Below are 19,533 nucleotides of genomic sequence, written 5' to 3'. Positions count from 1 at the left end.
AATACCACATCTTAAAATCTCTCTGTTTCCATAAAATACAGAATTGTGTTCTGAGTCAAAAGAAGACAAAAATACACATTTATGAAGTCTGTTATGACTAGATGCGAAGAACATTTACCCTTTTTAACCCTCATGTTATGTGCAGATAGCGCCGTGGATGTATGGGTTCATATTATTGACCCAAATATTTGAATAAATAATAAATTACTCAGATTCAAAATCTTATTTATTGTTTTATTTCTTATTTACTCAAACAGTCTCTCATAATTAATTTTAAATAAAGAATTCATTATATATATAATGAATATACATACAGTGGTGTGAAAAAGTGTTGGCCCCCTTCCTGATTTTTTTATTTTTTTGCATGTTTGTCACACTTTAATGTTTCAGATCATCAAACAAACTTAAATATTAATCAAAGATAACACAAATAAACACAAAATCCAAACCCACATGGCCCTGTGTGAAAAAGTGTTTGCCCAACACTGCACTGGCTCCCTATTAAACATTGTATACATAGTAAGTAATCAGCAAGATTTTAAAAAGCACTAAATGGTTTAGCTCCCCAGTACTTGAGCGAGCTCTTAACGCATTATAGTCCTTCACATCTATTGCGATCTCAAAATTATGTCCAGTTGATAATACCTAGAATATCAAAATCGACTGTCAGCTGTAGATCCTTTTCCTATTTAGCACCCAAACTCTGGAACAGTCTTCCAAAGATTGTCCGGGAAGCAGACACACTCTGTCAGTTTAAATCTAGACTAAAAACACATCTCTTTAACCTGGCTTACACATAACACATTATCTACTTCTAAAATTCAAATCATGTAAAATGTCAAAGGACAGATATTGTTTTGGCCTGGATCCGGCAGACTACAGTGGACCTCGGGATAAACAGAGAGACTAATATTAGCGTAGACGCCATTCTTCTTTTGATGTAACGAGTACATCAGGTGTTATGGGAAAGTTTCTAATCTATGCAGACTAACATTTTACATAAAATAAGAAAAAGTAAGAAAATATGACCAGTGGAAGCAAAGGAGCAGCTCATTATAATAACCACAGCCTATTATGTTTGATGTAAACAAGTGTTAGAAATTGAATGTGCAATTTTATGATTCTGGGGAAAGGGGATGGCACTTCCTCATACCCTAATGAATATGTATATGATTATGTATAAGAGCAGCGGGACTAGTTGAACTCCAATGCCATTGTAAAAGTCGCAGCAGAGGAATTCTCCTGTGGTGTCCTGTCAGTTGATCACTGTCTTCAGGTTTCAGACTTAACTATGGACAAAACTAAGGTATGTTATGTTTTTCCTACGCTATACGAGAACAGTGAAGACTATGGTAATGTAAGACTTTATTTTCAGTTTGGAATAAACCTGCTATTATGAGTTCATCCTACATGGAAGTACAAGTTGATAGGATTTCGTTCAGTACTATATATTTGCCAAAAGTTTTTTTTTTTTCTAGGACATGAAATTTGGAGACCTCATTGAATACGATCGCACTTTATACCAACACTTTGCGGTGTACACTGGGAAGAATGAAGAGGGACAACATACGACTGTCGAGTTTACAGGTACAGTGATTCTATGTAGAAACTTCAAATCATGCTTTCCTATGTTTGTCTTCCTAAAAGTGCTTCTTAAATACTTTTTAAAAACTTTACAAGAACACTGATACACTGATTCTGCACATCTGTTAGGGTCTATGTTCCAGCTACTGCTTTATGCAGTAAAGGATTAAAAACCACAGGTATAGTCGATATTTGACAGACCCAGAATGGGGGGAAAAGAGTAATTTATCTTATTTTCAGCCACTATAGAGCTTTCAAAAGCATTGTTTTACATGTAAATCACATGCATAATTGTATTCATGGTTTGTATGTGCGATGCAATGTGAATATGAAACTAATGTTAATTATCGAACGTCAACTTGTTATTTTAACTGCAACGGTGATCAGTATTCTTTTCTTTTATCACCTAAACATTCCTGTCTCAAAGCACTACTTCTATCACCCTTGTCCTCATTCCTATTGTCATAGGCAAGACAAAAATGTAAATGCACTGCACCACTGTAATGTATAAAACTACATAATGAAGAATTAAACAATAGTACCTCACAACATATTTTGAACATGAGTACATATTCTGAAGTGTGTATTACAGTAACATGCATTTTATTAAGGATTTAAAATGCATTTAAACAATCAGACATGTGTTTCATAGCCTGTTGTGTAATAGTTCTTAAACATTCTGGTATGGAGTTAACTGTATACAGTATACAGTGCAGGATGTGCTTGTCTCTTGTATATTTTGATTATTATCCAGACATGGTCAGGTGACTTTTAATTGTTAGTTATATTGCATTATTATTTTTACATACAGTTACCCAGTTGGGTTTTTACTGGATCAATCTAGGTTTGGCTTTGATAATTAAATATTTCCTTTAGGTGAAAAGGGATTACACAGTAAAGCAGGAGCCACTGTGAAGAAAGGTCTGCTTGAGACTGATTTCAAAATCAAAAATCAATTGCATGGGGAAACAGCATTATCTGAACCAGAGATGAGAGCAAATGTTGACAAGGTTTTGCGTGATGGCATCGGAAAATACAAAATACTCGAGAACAACTGTGAGCACCTTGCCACATTTATTCGCTACGGGGAAGCCCAATCACTGCAGGTACATTTAAAATAGTATTCTATATAACTGATTACAAACAGATCCTTCTTTTTAGAACCTGATGCAGGCCTGAAGTTACCACAATACTATATAATAAGGTACCCTGCACATGGAACATCAGCTTCTAATTGCCTTATATCCTTTCTCTTTTATGCAGGCAAATCGCGTTATCAATGAGGCAACAAACTTGCAGATCAATCTTGAAAGCGAAATTGCAGATACCTTCGGTGCACCCTCCTTTGGCTCGATCGATAAGAAATTTAAATAATTTCTTCAATCTGCATTCCCCATCCACTGCACTCACATGTTATTTTATTTGTAGTGAATGTTTTTTTTTTTTTTTTTTACAATCATGCTAAAGTTGATTTGGCTGCACCGTCTCTTGATTGTACAAAAATATCTTCAATTTAACAAGATTTATGTAACTTTTAGAACAGGTTTTTTTATGTCACTTTGAGAGGAGTTTTAAAGCAGCCAGTGGGATAAATAAAAATGTACTTCTTTTAAACTACCAATTGGCTACTTCCCTCAGTGCACATCTCATCAGGGAGATGTGAACCTCTCCCCATGGACATGCCGCTCCAGTAAGCTCTCTATATTGAATGTGTTAAATAATGTTTCAGACTTTTCATGTCATTGGGTGGCCCACAGAGAGTTTATGTTGAATTAAATGCCAGATGCAGTTTATGGTGTAACTAAAACACAGATATTCACCAGAAAAAATAAATGAATAAAAGAAAAATAAAGTTGTTTTATGTGTTACATCTGTCTTGTAAATCTAAACGAGCCTGAAATGCATCTGGACACTTATTTTGAAATGTGTCTTGTGTGTGTGTGTGTGTGTGTGTGTGTGTACATGTGTGTGTGTGTGTGTGCGTGTGATAAAGGAACTTTCCATCCAAAAGCAGAGGGGCAACTGTTTAAATCTGTCAATGTGGGTGTGATGATTTATACATGAGTTTATTCAATAAAAACACACAAATACAAGCCACAAAAAGATGTGAAAACAGGCAAAATCGAGAAGGGTCTGGCTGCAGACTTGCACTTGCACACTCAGACACCAGCGCTCCCACCGCACGAGCAGGAGTCCCTTACCACAGCAACACATTCACTTACAGCAAACATCGGCTGTTTCTCAATTCCAAGAATGGACTTGTGTTCTCGTGGAGACCGGTCTTGCCAAGCTTCCTCAAAGAACAAACTCGGAAGGATGCGAGAACACAGAACACACAAAAAAAGAGTCGGCAAGAGAAATCTTATGCAACTGACTTTTTTTGACGGGTAATTTTCTCTTTTTCTATCTTTCTACTATATTTATCCATGTCAGAGCTTTTGTATCTTACATACATACATTTGAAACGTGCACTCACTTTTCATTATTAAATGTATTAACATCTTATACATTTACATTGCATCATTTAGCAGATGCTTTTATCCAAAGTAACTGATCATTAATTATTAGCCTATATTTAGGATTATTTCAAAGTTATCAAAACTGGCTCATGACATCAGAACTACCCAAAATGTCAAAACTGACATTCTTTGAGGTATGCAGTATGCATGCAGTCATAAAAACTCAGTGAAATCTCCACCTGGTGGTGCAAAGGGACAGCTGGCACTGTTGCTCAGACTGGAATTTTCACTAGTAAATGAAGATTAAATAATCAAATTAATTGCTACTGAATTTGACAGTGATACCCTCCAGTGAGTTTTATTTATAAAAGATGAACAATGGCTTATCTCTCTTTGTTATATAGCCTAACCTAACATTGACTGAATATGTATTTGTTGGTTAAAACTCAAAAGCCTGTTCTTATATGATATAGCCTAGTCATGGATACCATGATCAAATAAATAGTCATTTAAATATATATATATATATATATATTTATAGCAATACTATTATATGTATATTGTATAAACAAATAATAATAATAATTATTATTATTAATAATAGGGGGTGTTATGTGTTGCTGCCGCCAAGTGGCTATAGCAACACATAACGCCCCCTATTATTAATAATAATAATTATTATTATTATTTGTTTAATAGCCTATTGTCATGGTGCACACAGCAGGGAGGAACGAGGAACACGCAGATGAGGATGTACTCAAAAAATAGTCTTTAATGAAGACATCCAGGCAAGGCAAAGCAGGGCAAGACAAGGCTTACAGACAGGAAACACCGGGGGTAACGAGTAGACCAGACAAAATCAAACTAAACAGACAGGACTATAAATACACAGGTTAATCATAGATAATTAGACGTACACGGCTGGACAAGAATTAACTAATAAACACATATAACAAGGACAGGAAACAAACCAAATATGGAAACATGAGGCAGGAACACGACAGAGGACTGACATAACTCCCCCCACCCGAAAGGCTCGTCCCGAGCCTTAACAGTTCCATCGGGGAGGGGGGGCGCTCTGGAGGCCCCTCAGGACAGACACGGACCGGAACACAGGACGGGGACCTCCGGAGCGGAACAGACAGACGGAGGCCATGGTGGAGCTGGGAGCTCAGGAGGCCATGGCGGACCCCTCGGCCTGGCCCCTACAAGGAAACAGCCGCACTTCAAAACACACAACACGTTTTAAATCCCGGCCTTTGTGATTCGAAAATCAGACTATCGCAATTCGTAATTAATCTTTGTATATCGCCCAGCCCTAGGAACTGTGTGTGTAATTAAGCTGCCGCCAAGTGGCTTTGTGCGACCCACAGTTTGAAAACCCCTGCATCAAAGGAAAACGGTAAGATTTGCACATTTCCTTTTTAAAATACTTTCAGTAATTCGCCGAGTCTGACAATTGTATACACTGCAAAAAATATAGGCCTATTATATCAGCTGTTGCCACTAAAAATAGATTTTCAGCTTATGGTCACCTTATCAGCAAATCTGCATAAATTTAATTTGATTTGAATTGTTTAAAACTAGGCATTGTAAGCTCCATATATGGTGATTTCTGGGAGGAGTCGGGGTGGAGATGCACGTACGAACAATCTTCCCCGGACTGGGATTTATAAAGGGATTTTTGCACAGCTTCTGGTGTACGCATGCTTTTATAAATTTGAAAAAAAATCACGTGTACGCTAAATCTAGCTTTTGTGCGTATGTACACTTTTAAGGCCCCGATTGTCACGGATCGCTGAGAGGAAAAGACGAGGTCAGGGTCCAAATGCAGGTGAGGTCTTTAATAAAACAAACAAAGGCCAACACGGCACAACAAACACTTCAGCACGACAGATAACAAAAAGGCAAGACAAGTAATGAACCCACAATAGAGTGGTGGGAGAGGGGAGACTAAATAGTCAGTGGCAAATGGGGAACAGCTGTGGGTGTACTGAGTGTGATGATGATGCGGCAGGTGTGTGTTATGTGGCAGGTGTATGTGATATGGGAGAGGAGTCCGGGAGAACGGGAGATGGCGGCCTCCTGTGGCGCCATGGAGAAGTGCAGGACCCGGACTCGTGACATCGATATACTTCAAACAAAGTTCGTTTTCATTCTTTGTTTGGGGGCAAAAAGAAGTTTGAAAAGGTTGAGCAACGGTATACTGTTTTTCGAAAATTCAGACACCCCCGCGCTGCTGGAGGCGGGCTGTAGATTAATGTAAACACCCTTACAAAAAAATCCTGCAGGATTTTGGTTTTATGTGCAGGGATCCTGTAGGACTGAATAAAAATCCTGCAGGAATGTAACACTCCTGCTGGATTTCTTATGTACTTATATGATTCCTACAGGTATGTCCACTGACGTCATGTAGGATTGTGTAACATCCTACAGAAATTATCAGATTCCTGCAGGATGTAAAATTCATGGTTTTGCTGGAATGTTAATGTTTTTTTTGGACAGATGTCAGGAACCTCACTGTCCTGTTGTTACATTACAAAGGATTTTTCAAATAATGATATACACAGTGAAGCAGTGGAGCATATTGTGTAAAATATTTATGCATTCAACTGGCCCAAATACATTTTCCAAATTCCAAAATGCATACTAACAAACTATCCAATTTTCTTTTTTTTTTAAGTGTTATAATACAACCAGGTTCAGTCTGCAATATAGGCTACTGTACTCATAAGGAGGCAATAAGGATCCCATTTATCACTGTCCATTTATATAAAATAGAGTTAAATATCATTGTACATATATTAAACACAGAGCTATTTATCATTGTACATATATTTAAAACAGACCTATTTATCAATGTACATATATTTAAAACAGAGATCAGTATACATATATAAAAACAGCTATTTATTGCTGTACATGTATTAACTGCAGATGTTTAAGAATGTTCAAAGTACGAATACGAAGTAGAATAATAATCAGTCAACTTCCCATTTGTTAAGTTGAATGCAAAGTAAATTGTCCCACATCTCTTAAGTAAACACAAGTTGTTCTAATCACATTGCACTTGATTAATTTAACATCAGTTGAAATATAATTTTCCCTAACTATCCCAGAGAAAGCAGTTCCTGTTTGTCTGTCTTTAACCAGGTTAAACTTGGCTGTAATAACTCAGACCTGCAAACTCATCAGAGAAAAATAGGTGACAGTGGGGTGGGGGGTGGGGACGCCGACACTGTGAACGCATTAGCCTTGCACGTTCGCCGGATTCTAAATAGACATTGTTTACAAGTAATGCGGCGCATCCAATGCAACAAGACGTCAAATTGCTTTGTTACACTGTATTACTCTCGCATCAGCTGTTGTCTAAACAGTCACATCTACCCACATCAACACATCAAAAATGCTTTAAAAGTAGGGCTACATCCAGCTGACTTGAATGACTGCTGCGCACACGACAACCTCCATAACGTGTCGTTAATCAGGGTAGCTCAGAATTGGAGTAGTAGCCAGAACTCAGGGCAGAGCACCTGGCTTAAGTTAGGGGCTAATGATAAGGTTGCAACCTAAGTTGGCTATCTGAAATACTATATACTTACGTAGCAAGCTAAATGGTTAACTTTAGTTAGCAAGACGGTCAGACAATGCAGGAATTAACATTACAACTAGCTAACAATGTTAGATGGCTAGAAAATTTGCTATCTTGCTAACGGAAATTCCAGCATTGGATCCGCTTGTATTGCTTGCTATTAAGCATTTTGCTCGAAGCATAGGCTAACTGTATGAAAAAAACTCCCGATAACTTAGCTGACGTTATTTGACTTAAGCAAACAAATATCTGTTGTTTAGCTCCAAAAAGACTGATTTACCTTGAATTCAATTTCCATCAGAGTTTCCACATTAGGTCAGGTGTCTCTTGACAGGCGCGAACACAGATGGCAGTGTGTTTCAAGATCCTGAACCAAGCGCTGAGATTCCGATTGGTCCAGAAAAAATGTCATTTATAAGAATTGTCCAATAATGGCCTACATGGCACGCAAGCCCACCCCCACCTCCCTCTCTTGACAGGCGCAAGCTCAGTAGAGATTCCGATCGGCCCAGATGTCAATTAACGCATGACCCCCCCCCCAAAAAAAAAAAAACTCTCCGGTTCTACACGATTCACGTGAATGACCCAATTGACAATAAAAGCGGCGATTGTCGCCGAAAAGCGACAAGTTTGCAGGTATGATAACTGGATCAATAAAGGCGTAGCCTCTATCAAAACCCACATCAACAAACGATCTCACCAGTGCCACTGTGCCTTGTTCTGTTACAACTGCATGGTTAATTCTTCTTGACAGTGTTGTGCTTGCCTTTGAATGAATCCTGTTTCCATTAATTATAGCTCTGGAATAAAATGCACATTGGTGGACATCAATGTCCTGTTCTCTGAATAGAAATGCCTCCCTAGGTGCATTCTTACTGTAGGTGAACCCAGAAAGATCATATTTGTCTTTTTCACACAGTTTGTGGCAAGTCTGTACCCACGTAACATACGGTCAACAAAATCCTTGCTTGTTGTTTTTACATTGTTGTGGTAAACAGTAGATAAAAGTCACGGGATACTCAGAAAAAGAGAAAAACTGTTGGCTATTTGTTCCATAACTGCCTGGGTGCCATGGAACAGCTTTTGTAAGTTACCATTGTGGCTTTTGAAAATAAATGCACTTTGACACCATAGTGGACCCCAGTTTCATACTGACTGTGCTGCATGCTGTAAAATGTGCACATTAAAACTAACATGACATTTGCCATACAGTCTCTCAAATCGGCTCACAAAAGTTTTTAACAGGTTTTCTGCTACATCTACAGTGGTGTGAAAAAGTGTTGGCCCCCTTCCTGATTTTTTATTTTTTGCATGTTTGTCACACTTTAATGTTTCAGGTCATCAAACTAATTTAACAAGTAAACACAACATGCAGTTTTTGAATGAAGTTTTTTTTATTATGAAGGGAAAATAAAATCCAAACCCACATGGCCCTGTGTGAAAAAGTGCCCTTAGCAACAACTGCAATCAAGCGTTTGCCATAACTTGCAATGAGTCTGTTACAGCGCTGTGGAGGAATTTTGGTCCACTCATCTTAGCAGAATTGTTGTAATTCAGCCACATTGGAGGGTTTTCGAGCATGAACCGCCTTTTTAAGGTCATGCCACAGCATCTCAATAGGATTCAGGTCAGGACTTTGACTAGGCCACTCCAAAGTCTTCATTTTGTTTTTCTTCTACCATTCAGAGGTGTATTTGCTGGTGTGTTTTGGATCATTGTCCTGCTGCAGAACCCAAGTTCGCTTCAGCTTGAGGTCACGAACAGATGGCCGGACATTGTCCTTCAGGATTTTTTGGTAGACAGCTGAATTCATGGTTCCATTTATCACAGCAAGTCTTCCAGCTCCTGAAGCAGCAAAACAGCGCCAGACCATCACACAACCACCACCATATTTTACTGCTGGTATGATGTTCTTTTCCTGAAATGCTGTGTTACTTTTACGTCAGATGTAATGGTACACACACCTTCCAAAAGGGGGCAAACACTTTTTCACACAGGGCCATGTGGGTTTGGATTTTGTTTTCCCTTCATAAAAAACCCTTTGTTTAAAAACTGCATGTTGTGTTTACTTGTGTTACCTTTGATTAATATTTAAATTAGTTTGATGATCTGAAACATTAAAGCGTGACAAACATGCAATAAAATAAAAAATCAGGAAGGTGGCCAACACTTTTTCACACCACTGCATGTCATGAGAACACATGTCATCTTTTAATAGACAGTATGTTGCTTGGACAAGGAATAGGTGCTCTAGGTAATCACATGATAAAATACCACTCAAGCACGGAAGACTGTAAAACTAAAGAAAATTAGTACTCTGAGGCCTTCCAATATTTGTGCAACCTTACAGAGCATGGAGGTCTTGTAATATTAACTGGTGGATTGATTTCAGGTAGTCATTTGTCAATGTTGATTATTTCTCTTCCCAAATACCATCTCTCTCCATGATATTTTGAGTCAAACCATAAAGTTGTTAATAATCATATTGTATTTTCAGAAAGTTTTTTTCAGAATGTAAAAAAGAAACCGAGGTAAATAATTAATTTTTTAACCATTTTTTCAAATGTAATTTATGAGATTTGTTGTATTTTGAATAAATTTTTCTTTGTAAAAGGCAAACAGTTGATCATACTGATTTCAAAGTAAGGGATTCGTTAGTTTGAATATACATTGAACCATACTAAAACTCTACTAAAACTACTAGTATACTGCATAATTATACTGATATTGTGTTTATTTTCCCCAAATTTGAGGATTATGTGTTCCCGTATGTCACTACTGAAACAATGATGACATGTTTCAGTCGTGACTTTTTCAGCAGAGAAACTCCACCAAATGTTTCGGTAGTGACAGATTTAGATACTTTTGAACCTAGCTCAAAGATGCTAATCAGCACATGGTTAGCTAGCACAGTTCTGAACAGTGGTACACATGTAAAAACTAAATGTTATGGTCCTTGCGGACGCTGCAGAATTTCAGTCCTTCATGGCGTAGTGTGTTAATAATTGTTTTCTTGGTGACTATGGTCCCAGCTGAGATCATTGACAAGGTCCTCCCGTGTAGTTCTGGTTGATTCCTCACCGTTTTCATGATCATTGGCTGATCCTTCTGTCACAAATCTGGTCCATGCTCTCCTGTTTTACCACCACCAGAGGTCACCCGTTCACCACATTGACTCTCACACTACACAGCACACTGGACTCCATTTCCCACCATGCATTGCACAGATCACAGCTGTCACCATTCACTCATCACACGCACCTGATGCTCATTTCACAATCACACACACTATTTAAACCATGGACTTCCTCAGCATCAGGGCCGAGTATTGTTAGCGTGCTACCTTACAAAGCGTTCCTAGTTTTCATAGTCTTGCCTTGCCTTGTTTTCCTTTCCGTGTCTGACCCTGCCCGAGTTCTTGGATTATTCTCTCTGCCTTGCCCTGTCTGGATTTTGTACGCCGATCGTTGACCCACGCTTGCTCCACGGATTGCTCTGTCTTGCCTCTGCCATACCTGTTTGCTGTCTCTCGACCCTGCCTGTATGACCATGTTTTATAATAAAGCTTTGCACATGGATCCGCATGTCTCACGTCTCATCAGCCCCGTAACAGAATACTCGGCCATAAGAGGATCCAGCAGCTTTCCAGAGGATCAGGAGGAAGGTATGGACACAGCTTTTCGTTTGCTGCGTTTTAAGCAGGGTATCCGATCGCTGGAGGAGTGCATTGAAGAATTTTTAAATCTAGCCAATGACTCAGATCTGCCGGACTGTTTTTTGATCCATCTGTTTGGTGATGGCCTTAATAAACCTCTCAGAGGTAGCCTCTTTAGAGAGGGTCCGCGTTCATCACTCGCTGAGTTCATGGACTATGCCTTGAGGTTGGTGGGTTCTCCTTTTACTGTGGGTGTTGCGGAGGGAGACACCGCACCCAATTGGTCCATGAGAACTGCGCAAAAATCAAGTCAAGCACCAGTTGATCGTCACGGGTCAAGCCTAGCCACAGTTGATCGTCACGTCGTCGCTGTCAAGCCAGAGTCTGCTCACGTCGTCGCTGTCAAGCCAGAGTCTGCTCACGTCGTCGCTGTCAAGCCAGAGTCTGCTCACGTCGTCGCTGTCAAGCCAGAGTCTGCTCACGTCGTCGCTGTCAAGCCAGAGTCTGCTCACGTCGTCGCTGTCAAGCCAGAGTCTGCTCACGTCGTCGCTGTCAAGCCAGAGTCTGCTCACGTCGTCGCTGTCAAGCCAGAGTCTGCTCACGTCGTCGCTGTCAAGCCAGAGTCTGCTCACGTCGTCGCTGTCAAGCCAGAGTCTGCTCACGTCGTCGCTGTCAAGCCAGAGTCTGCTCACGTCGTCGCTGTCAAGCCAGAGTCTGCTCACGTCGTCGCTGTCAAGCCAGAGTCTGCTCACGTCGTCGCTGTCAAGCCAGAGTCTGCTCACGTCATGCCTGCCAAGCCAGAGTCTGCTCACGTCATGCCTGCCAAGCCAGAGTCTGCTCACGTCATGCCTGCCAAGCCAGAGTCTGCTCACGTCATGCCTGCCAAGCCAGAGTCTGCTCACGTCATGCCTGCCAAGCCAGAGTCACCGCACGTCTCAGTGCTCCAGCCAGAGTCACCGCACGTCTCAGTGCTCCAGCCAGAGTCTGCACACCACGTCTCAGTGCTCCAGCCAGAGTCTGCACACCACGTCTCAGTGCTCCAGCCAGAGTCTGCACACCACGTCTCAGTGCTCCAGCCAGAGTCTGCACACCACGTCTCAGTGCTCCAGCCAGAGTCTGCACACCACGTCTCAGTGCTCCAGCCAGAGTCTGCACACCACGTCTCAGTGCTCCAGCCAGAGTCTGCACACCACGTCTCAGTGCTCCAGCCAGAGTCTGCACACCACGTCTCAGTGCTCCAGCCAGAGTCTGCACACCACGTCTCAGTGCTCCAGCCAGAGTCTGCACACCACGCCTCCACCGAACTGCCAGAGGCTGTTACCACAGATTCAAGGTCAGTCCTTCGAGTTCTGATATCCAGTGTGATGGACCCACCACTGACGTCAGTGCGAGCAGCTGGCATTCCCAGGGCCTCAACCCTGGCTGTTACAGAGACTGTTCCCCTGACCTCAGTGCTTCCCGTTATGGCGGTCGCCATTTTGAGCGTGTGGGCTGCACACTGTGCTCCTGAGGCCTCTCCTGTCCACGAGTCTGCTCCTGAGACCTCTTCAGTCCACGAGTCTGTCCTAGAACCTCCAGAGGAGGCCGTTCCTGAACTCGCTGTCTGCCCTGTCACGGCCATGGAGGCCGTTCCTGAACTCGCTGTCTGCCCTGTCACGGCCATGGAGGCCGTTCCTGAACTCGCTGTCTGCCCTGTCACGGCCACGGAGGCCGTTCCTGAACTCACTGTCTGCCCTGTCACGGCCACGGAGGCCGTTCCTGAACTCACTGTCTGCCCTGTCACGGCCACGGAGGCCGTTCCTGAACTCACTGTCTGCCCTGTCACGGCCATGGAGGCAGTTCCTGAACTCACTGTCTGTCCTGTCACGGCTAAAGAGGCCGTCTGTGAGCTCTCGCCCTGTCCTGTCACGGCTAAAGAGGCCGTCTGTGAGCTCTCGCCCTGTCCTGTCACGGCTAAAGAGGCCATCTGTGAGCTCTCGTCCTGCCCTGCAACGAAGACTCTCCCAGTGTTGTCTGTCTCTGCTCTCTCTGTGTTGTCTGTCCTTGTTCTCCCCAGATCCCAGTCTCTGTCATGGGTTCCTGCCCTGTCTGCCTCCCTGTGGTGGTCTTCTGCTCGGGTCTGGTGGTCGTCTGCTCCGCCATGGGGGTCTTCTGCCCGGGTCTGGTGGTCGTCTGCTCCGCCATGGGGGTCTTCTGCCCGGGTCTGGTGGTCGTCTGCCCCGCCGTGGTGGTCTTCTGCTCGAGTCTGGTGGTCGTCTGCTCCGCCATGGGGGTCGTCTGCCCGGGTCTGGTGGTTATCTGCCCCGCCGTGGTGGTCTTCTGCTCGAGTCTGGTGGTCTTCTGCTCCGCCCTGGTGGGCTCTGGTCCCGTCTGCTCCGCCCTGGTGGGCTCTGGTCCCGTCTGCTCCGCCCTGGTGGGCTCTGGTCCCGTCTGCTCCGCCCTGGTGGGCTCTGGTCCCGTCTGCTCCGCCCTGGTGGGCTCTGGTCCCGTCTGCTCCGCCCTGGTGGGCTCTGGTCTCGTCTGCTCCGCCCTGGTGGGCTCCGGTCCCGTCTACTTCGCCCTGGTGGGCTCCCGTGCCGTCTGCTCCGCCCTGGTGGGCCTCTGCTCTGTCGGTCCTGAACTGGCCTCTGGCTCCGCCCTGGTTTCCGGCTCTGCCGGTTCTGCCTCTGTCCCCGGTCTTCCCACTTCCTCAAGGACCTGGCCCTCCATTCCCTCCCCCTGTTCCGCCTCCGCTCCACCACCCTCCTGGACTATATAGGAGCGTCTGGAAGCCGCTCCTTGGGGGGGGGCTATGTCACAAATCTGGTCCATGCTCTCCTGTTTTACCACCACCAGAGGTCACCCGTTCACCACATTGACTCTCACACTACACAGCACACTGGACTCCATTTCCCACCATGCATTGCACAGATCACAGCTGTCACCATTCACTCATCACACGCACCTGATGCTCATTTCACAATCACACACACTATTTAAACCATGGACTTCCTCAGCATCAGGGCCGAGTATTGTTAGCGTGCTACCTTACAAAGCGTTCCTAGTTTTCATAGTCTTGCCTTGCCTTGTTTTCCTTTCCGTGTCTGACCCTGCCCGAGTTCTTGGATTATTCTCTCTGCCTTGCCCTGTCTGGATTTTGTACGCCGATCGTTGACCCACGCTTGCTCCACGGATTGCTCTGTCTTGCCTCTGCCATACCTGTTTGCTGTCTCTCGACCCTGCCTGTATGACCATGTTTTATAATAAAGCTTTGCACATGGATCCGCATGTCTCACGTCTCATCAGCCCCGTAACACCTTCAAAGGATGCGGCCAATATGGCCTTTGGAGGCCACTCCGAGTCTAGCCTTCGCAGGATTTCCTGATTGCACCAGCAGGTGTTACCGATCGCTGCTCCTGTTGCGAGAAGAGAGCTGCCATGGATGTTATTTGTTAATGAAATTGAAAATGAAAATAACTATGGAGACTGAATTGTTAGTTTTTTTTATTTTAATTACCAAATTACAATTTACATGTTAGTATTGGGTTTCGACTTACTTGAATATTGCAATGACATGAAAAAATATAAAATATAAAGAGGGTTAAAGTTGACTTCCCAGATAGCAAGCAAACGTTGATTCAATGTCGATTTGTGGTTGTAACGGTCACTATCGGTCGTCAATCAAATTTCGATGTTGAATCAACGTTCATTATTTGGTCGGTACATCAAAACATTATGTTGAAAATAAAACATTGATTCAACGTCGAAATTCGTACGTTGGCTTATCAAGCAACACAGCGGACGCATCTGATCGAACTCATAACGTCTGATACAGGTTGAAACTTGGTTAGAGGAATTGAAGAGCCGCGCGTGGAACAGGCCTGTATCCGGGTAACTAAAATGTATTTTTATTCATTATTTTATATAGTAGTTTATCCATCTGTCACTAAATATTAGTGAAAGATTAACGTTTTAAAAACAATGACTGACAAAGCATTTTAACTCGAGCTTTGTTTAATGTTTAATGGCCTATATTAGAGATGCGCGGATGGGCTATTATTTCATCCGCAACCGCATCACAAAACTCATCATCCGTCCGCCATCCATCCGCACCAACGTTTTTGACCAATTTTTAAAACCGCACCCGCACGCCATCTGCTGATTGGGCTCTTTATTTGAATGGCTTATTCTTATTTTTAATTTTTATTATTAAATGAATGTTTCTTTATTGATTATTAGAGAATAGAGAATGACTTTAATGTAGACATGTAGTTAATCCAAACGTGCAAGCCAAATCCAGCATTAATTGACGACGCTTTGAAGTGACGCTAAAGGATACGAAGATGTGTTTTTTCACTTGATTCGATTCCTCGGTCCTATAGCGTCTTTTCCTTGCATCCTTCCCTCGCATCCTGGAGGGGTGGAGCTAAGACACGAATAAAGGAAGCAAGGAAAGGAAACGAGGATGCACAAATAAGAAATGAGAAGCACCAGAATATCAGCAGTGAACTCCGTCTCCGATCAGCGCACAGGGACAAAAATAAATAAATAGCCTAAATTAAACGCACTGTACTGTACAATTTTTTTTTATTGTAGCCTAATAGAAAACGCATTTTGGCACATCATTTCAACATGCTGCTATTTAGCCTACTACTAAATGCCCATTTCACTTTATTTTTTAGCAAATAGATAGAAAGTTCGAATAAAATAAGTCATTTACATTATAGCCTAATAATGTTCACATTTGTAGTTGTCCATAGCAACCCCAAAAACTTACCTGCTTGCCTTGCACATCTAATTAATGGGCACAGTTTTTCGACTATTTTTTTATTTATTTATTTTTTGCTGTGGATGTTATTGAGCTTGTAGAAATCGGAAACAACACCAATTCTGCGACACAGATGAACCTTTATTGATATCTCTATCAGACAATGCCTATTTTATATGCCAAAAGAAACAACAGGCAGTAAAAAAATATTAAAATAAATATCTTAATGTAGGCATAGGCTATAGTCGCATGTTTTGACAAACAGTTGAAAAAAATAAAAAACGTCATATCGTAGCTAAGCCTTATAGGCTCAGTCACCCCCACAAACTTAAATTAGAAAAATAAATATGCCATCCCTCTTTGAGCGAACATAAAGTCTGACCAGGCTAAATTGCCTGTATGACAAGTCTATGCCCCAATAACCCATGGACTTAGGATCATCCCCTCAAACTTGAAGCATAATGAAATACTACGCCATCACAGTTGCGACAAAGAAATTCTGGCAAAATATATGAAGGTAAAATGACGTCAATAATATTTGCATGTGCAGGGTAATATTTGTGAATATGTACGTGACATTGCAAGCGTAAAATAAATTCGCATGCTAAAAAAGCAAGCGTGGAAAAAATGTAGGTCAGAAGAATACAGATCATATTTATTTCAAATTAATATGAAGTTGCAGTTTTTCAACACGTTTTACACTTACAAAACATAGTACAATGATGCAAGTCCTGTTTTCTTGAGCTTATAACTTGATTTACACCTTTACAAAACTTATTTGCGCATGCAAATTTATTTTACGCTTGCAATGTCACGTACACATTCACAAATATTACCCTGCACATGCAAATATTATTGACGTCATTTTACCTTCATAAAAATAGCCTTAAGCCTCGGAACGTAAAAGCGAGGCCAAATAACTAACACACAACATGTCTAGAATAGAATAGGCTAAACCAATATGAACGTTACAAAATTATCAGCTGACCGAACTCAAAAGTTTATATTAAACATGGGCTATGTGTAGCCTAGATAACATAGGCTATTTGGTTTAATATGCCTGACCTTAGGTCTAGTTTGAATTTTTCTTGGCACTATGCAGGAATAAAATAGCATCTACAGTGTCAGGATTCAGACGAGAGCGCCTGGCCTCTATAACGCGCCCCTGCTGCACTGAAGGAGCGCTCGCTCGCAGCACTTGTTGCTGGAATGCATAGAATTCTCTTGGCAAGGTGCTGTAGTCGTGGGAATGACTGGCCTTGTTTCTCCCAAAAGGAAAGTAGATTTTCCTCTGCTGATCCGTCTATACGGAAGTTTGTAGAGGAATACTTCTGTATTTCATCCAGAATTATTGTATCCGGCCTGATGAAAGAATCCATATTACTGCCTGATGAAAATTTGACTATTTCAAAGTGTGCTCGATTTTTTTGGATGTAGGTATAGTCAGATAATATTTAACAATGTATACATATATTTTTTTAATTTGATTGGTACAACCGCCCGCCCGAATTTAATTAAAATATTATTTTTCGTCACGTCATCCGCCCGATCCGCGGTTTATCTGCGGAGTCCGCGGCTGTAACCGCCAACCGCGCATCTCTAGCCTATATGTTTTATTCATTTTTTTCTGTAGACATTTTTTACACCGCTGGCGCATATATATATATATATATATATATATATTTTTTTTTTTTTTTTTTATTATTATTATTATTTATGCTATACCCTATAAGTTACAAAACATTTATTTTTCCCTTATTTTTGTCTAAATATTGTTCTGTTTAAATGTGTGTGTGTGTGTGTATTAGTGCTGTCAAACAATTAATTGTGATTAATCGCATCCAAAATAAAAGTTTTTATTTACATAATATATGTACGTGTACTGTGTATATTTATTATAACTACACATACATGTATGCATTTATTATGAAAAATTTTATATTTATATATTAAATATATTTATATAACATAAATTATATGAATATAAATATATGTAAATATTTTCAAAATATATTGTATGTGTGTGTGTATGTATATATATGTATATATTTTATATGGCAAAAACAAAACTATATATATATATATATATATATATATACTGTATATATGTATGTATATATGTATAGTTTTGTTTTTGCCATATAAACCCAGTTTTGTCTTTCACACGTATATTAATAGACAAATGTAAGCATTTATCTGTGTATCGTAAAGTAACTCATGCTAATTCACATTTTTATTTTAACATTCTGTTTCTTAATTAATGGCAGATTTCTCAAAGTAGTAAAGAACTGTATGAAAAGCATTTGACAGCACAGAAACATATAAATGTACAAATTTGTAGGTAACTACAGTAATTGCCTACCTTTTGTTGACACCAATGAAATGAGCTTGAAGTGACAATTTACAGGAGATCTGAAGACATCAGCATAATAAATGAGGTGAGAACAGGAACTATTGATATTAAATAAAGAGTGTTTTCAGCAGCTGTTAATATTGATGAGCCTCAGACGATCAACACTCATTCAACAAGACATTCAGGATCATCAGCAGATCATCTCACTTTATTCTGAGTGTTTGCTGTTAGAAACGCATTATTTGAGTCAGGAAATATGATAAAAGTGAGATAAAAGTTTTACTGAAAGATAATAATACTCTTATTTCTCTCAATATGACAAAAACAAACACTAATGTAGCTCATCTTCGTTAACCACTACAGCTAAATAACTACAGCAGTATGTCCATATGAATCTAAATATAGTTTGATTTTGAGATGTAACATTTAAAGGTGCTAGAAAATAATGATTATTATTATTTTATTATTAAATTGGCTAGCTGTAGGTTAGTTGTACAGTTCAGCGTGACCACAGCCCCACTGAGAAACAGACCCAAATGTTTTTGGCCGAAAGTAAGTATATCCAATATGTGGTGAATATGGAAACATTTGGATTCATGCCGAATGAGAGAGCTTTAGTTTCACTGTAAATTAATTTGTTGTTAAATTGGGTAGGATTAGGGATGTAGAATAAGGTCATGAAGAATAAGGCATTAATATGTGCTTAATTACTACTAATAAATGGCTAATGTCGATGGTGCATTGTAAACCAGCCAAACCGCCTTCCACCTCCCCAACCCTATGAATAGAGGTGAGAAGAGCAGGCTTATTGCCTCCAGGGGGTTTAGAATTGGATGCATTTAATAGTAAAATGCTTTTAAAAGTAGGCTGAAATATTTATACTTGATAAAAGTAATTTTAGAATTCATTCATTCATTACTTTCATTCAAAGACTTTTTTTATTGTAAATGTAGGCTTTAGGCCAACTTGCAGGATTCAAAAATAAATATCAAGATGTAATTTTCAGCATTGCAAGATTATATTATATTATATAACATAACCATGCTGCAGTGATGCACAGGCTGCTCTTACACCAGTGGTCAGTTTTCATTATACACACACACACACAGCTTGAACGTTTGTGAACCCTTTACAATTTTAACG

At 40.8% G+C, this 19,533-nt stretch overlaps 1 protein-coding gene across 1 annotated transcript; it reads left to right on the top strand.

The window, feature by feature from the left end:
• The first annotated feature begins 1,213 nt into the window (after positions 1–1,213).
• LOC306845215 (phospholipase A and acyltransferase 1-like) lies at positions 1,214–3,451 on the top strand. The gene is made up of 4 exons (XM_079377880.1): positions 1,214–1,306; positions 1,479–1,587; positions 2,461–2,690; positions 2,848–3,451. The coding sequence occupies exons 1-4, from the start codon at positions 1,292–1,294 to the stop codon at positions 2,956–2,958; spliced, it is 465 nt and encodes a 154-aa protein (XP_079234006.1). The 5' UTR covers positions 1,214–1,291; the 3' UTR covers positions 2,959–3,451.
• Positions 3,452–19,533: the final 16,082 nt, after the last annotated feature.

Source organism: Barbus barbus (assembly GCF_936440315.1).
Source record: "Barbus barbus genome assembly, chromosome: 3".
NCBI lineage: Eukaryota > Metazoa > Chordata > Actinopteri > Cypriniformes > Cyprinidae > Barbus > Barbus barbus.
Note: the sequence above shows the minus strand (reverse complement) of the source record. Positions and strands in the feature narration are given on the sequence as shown.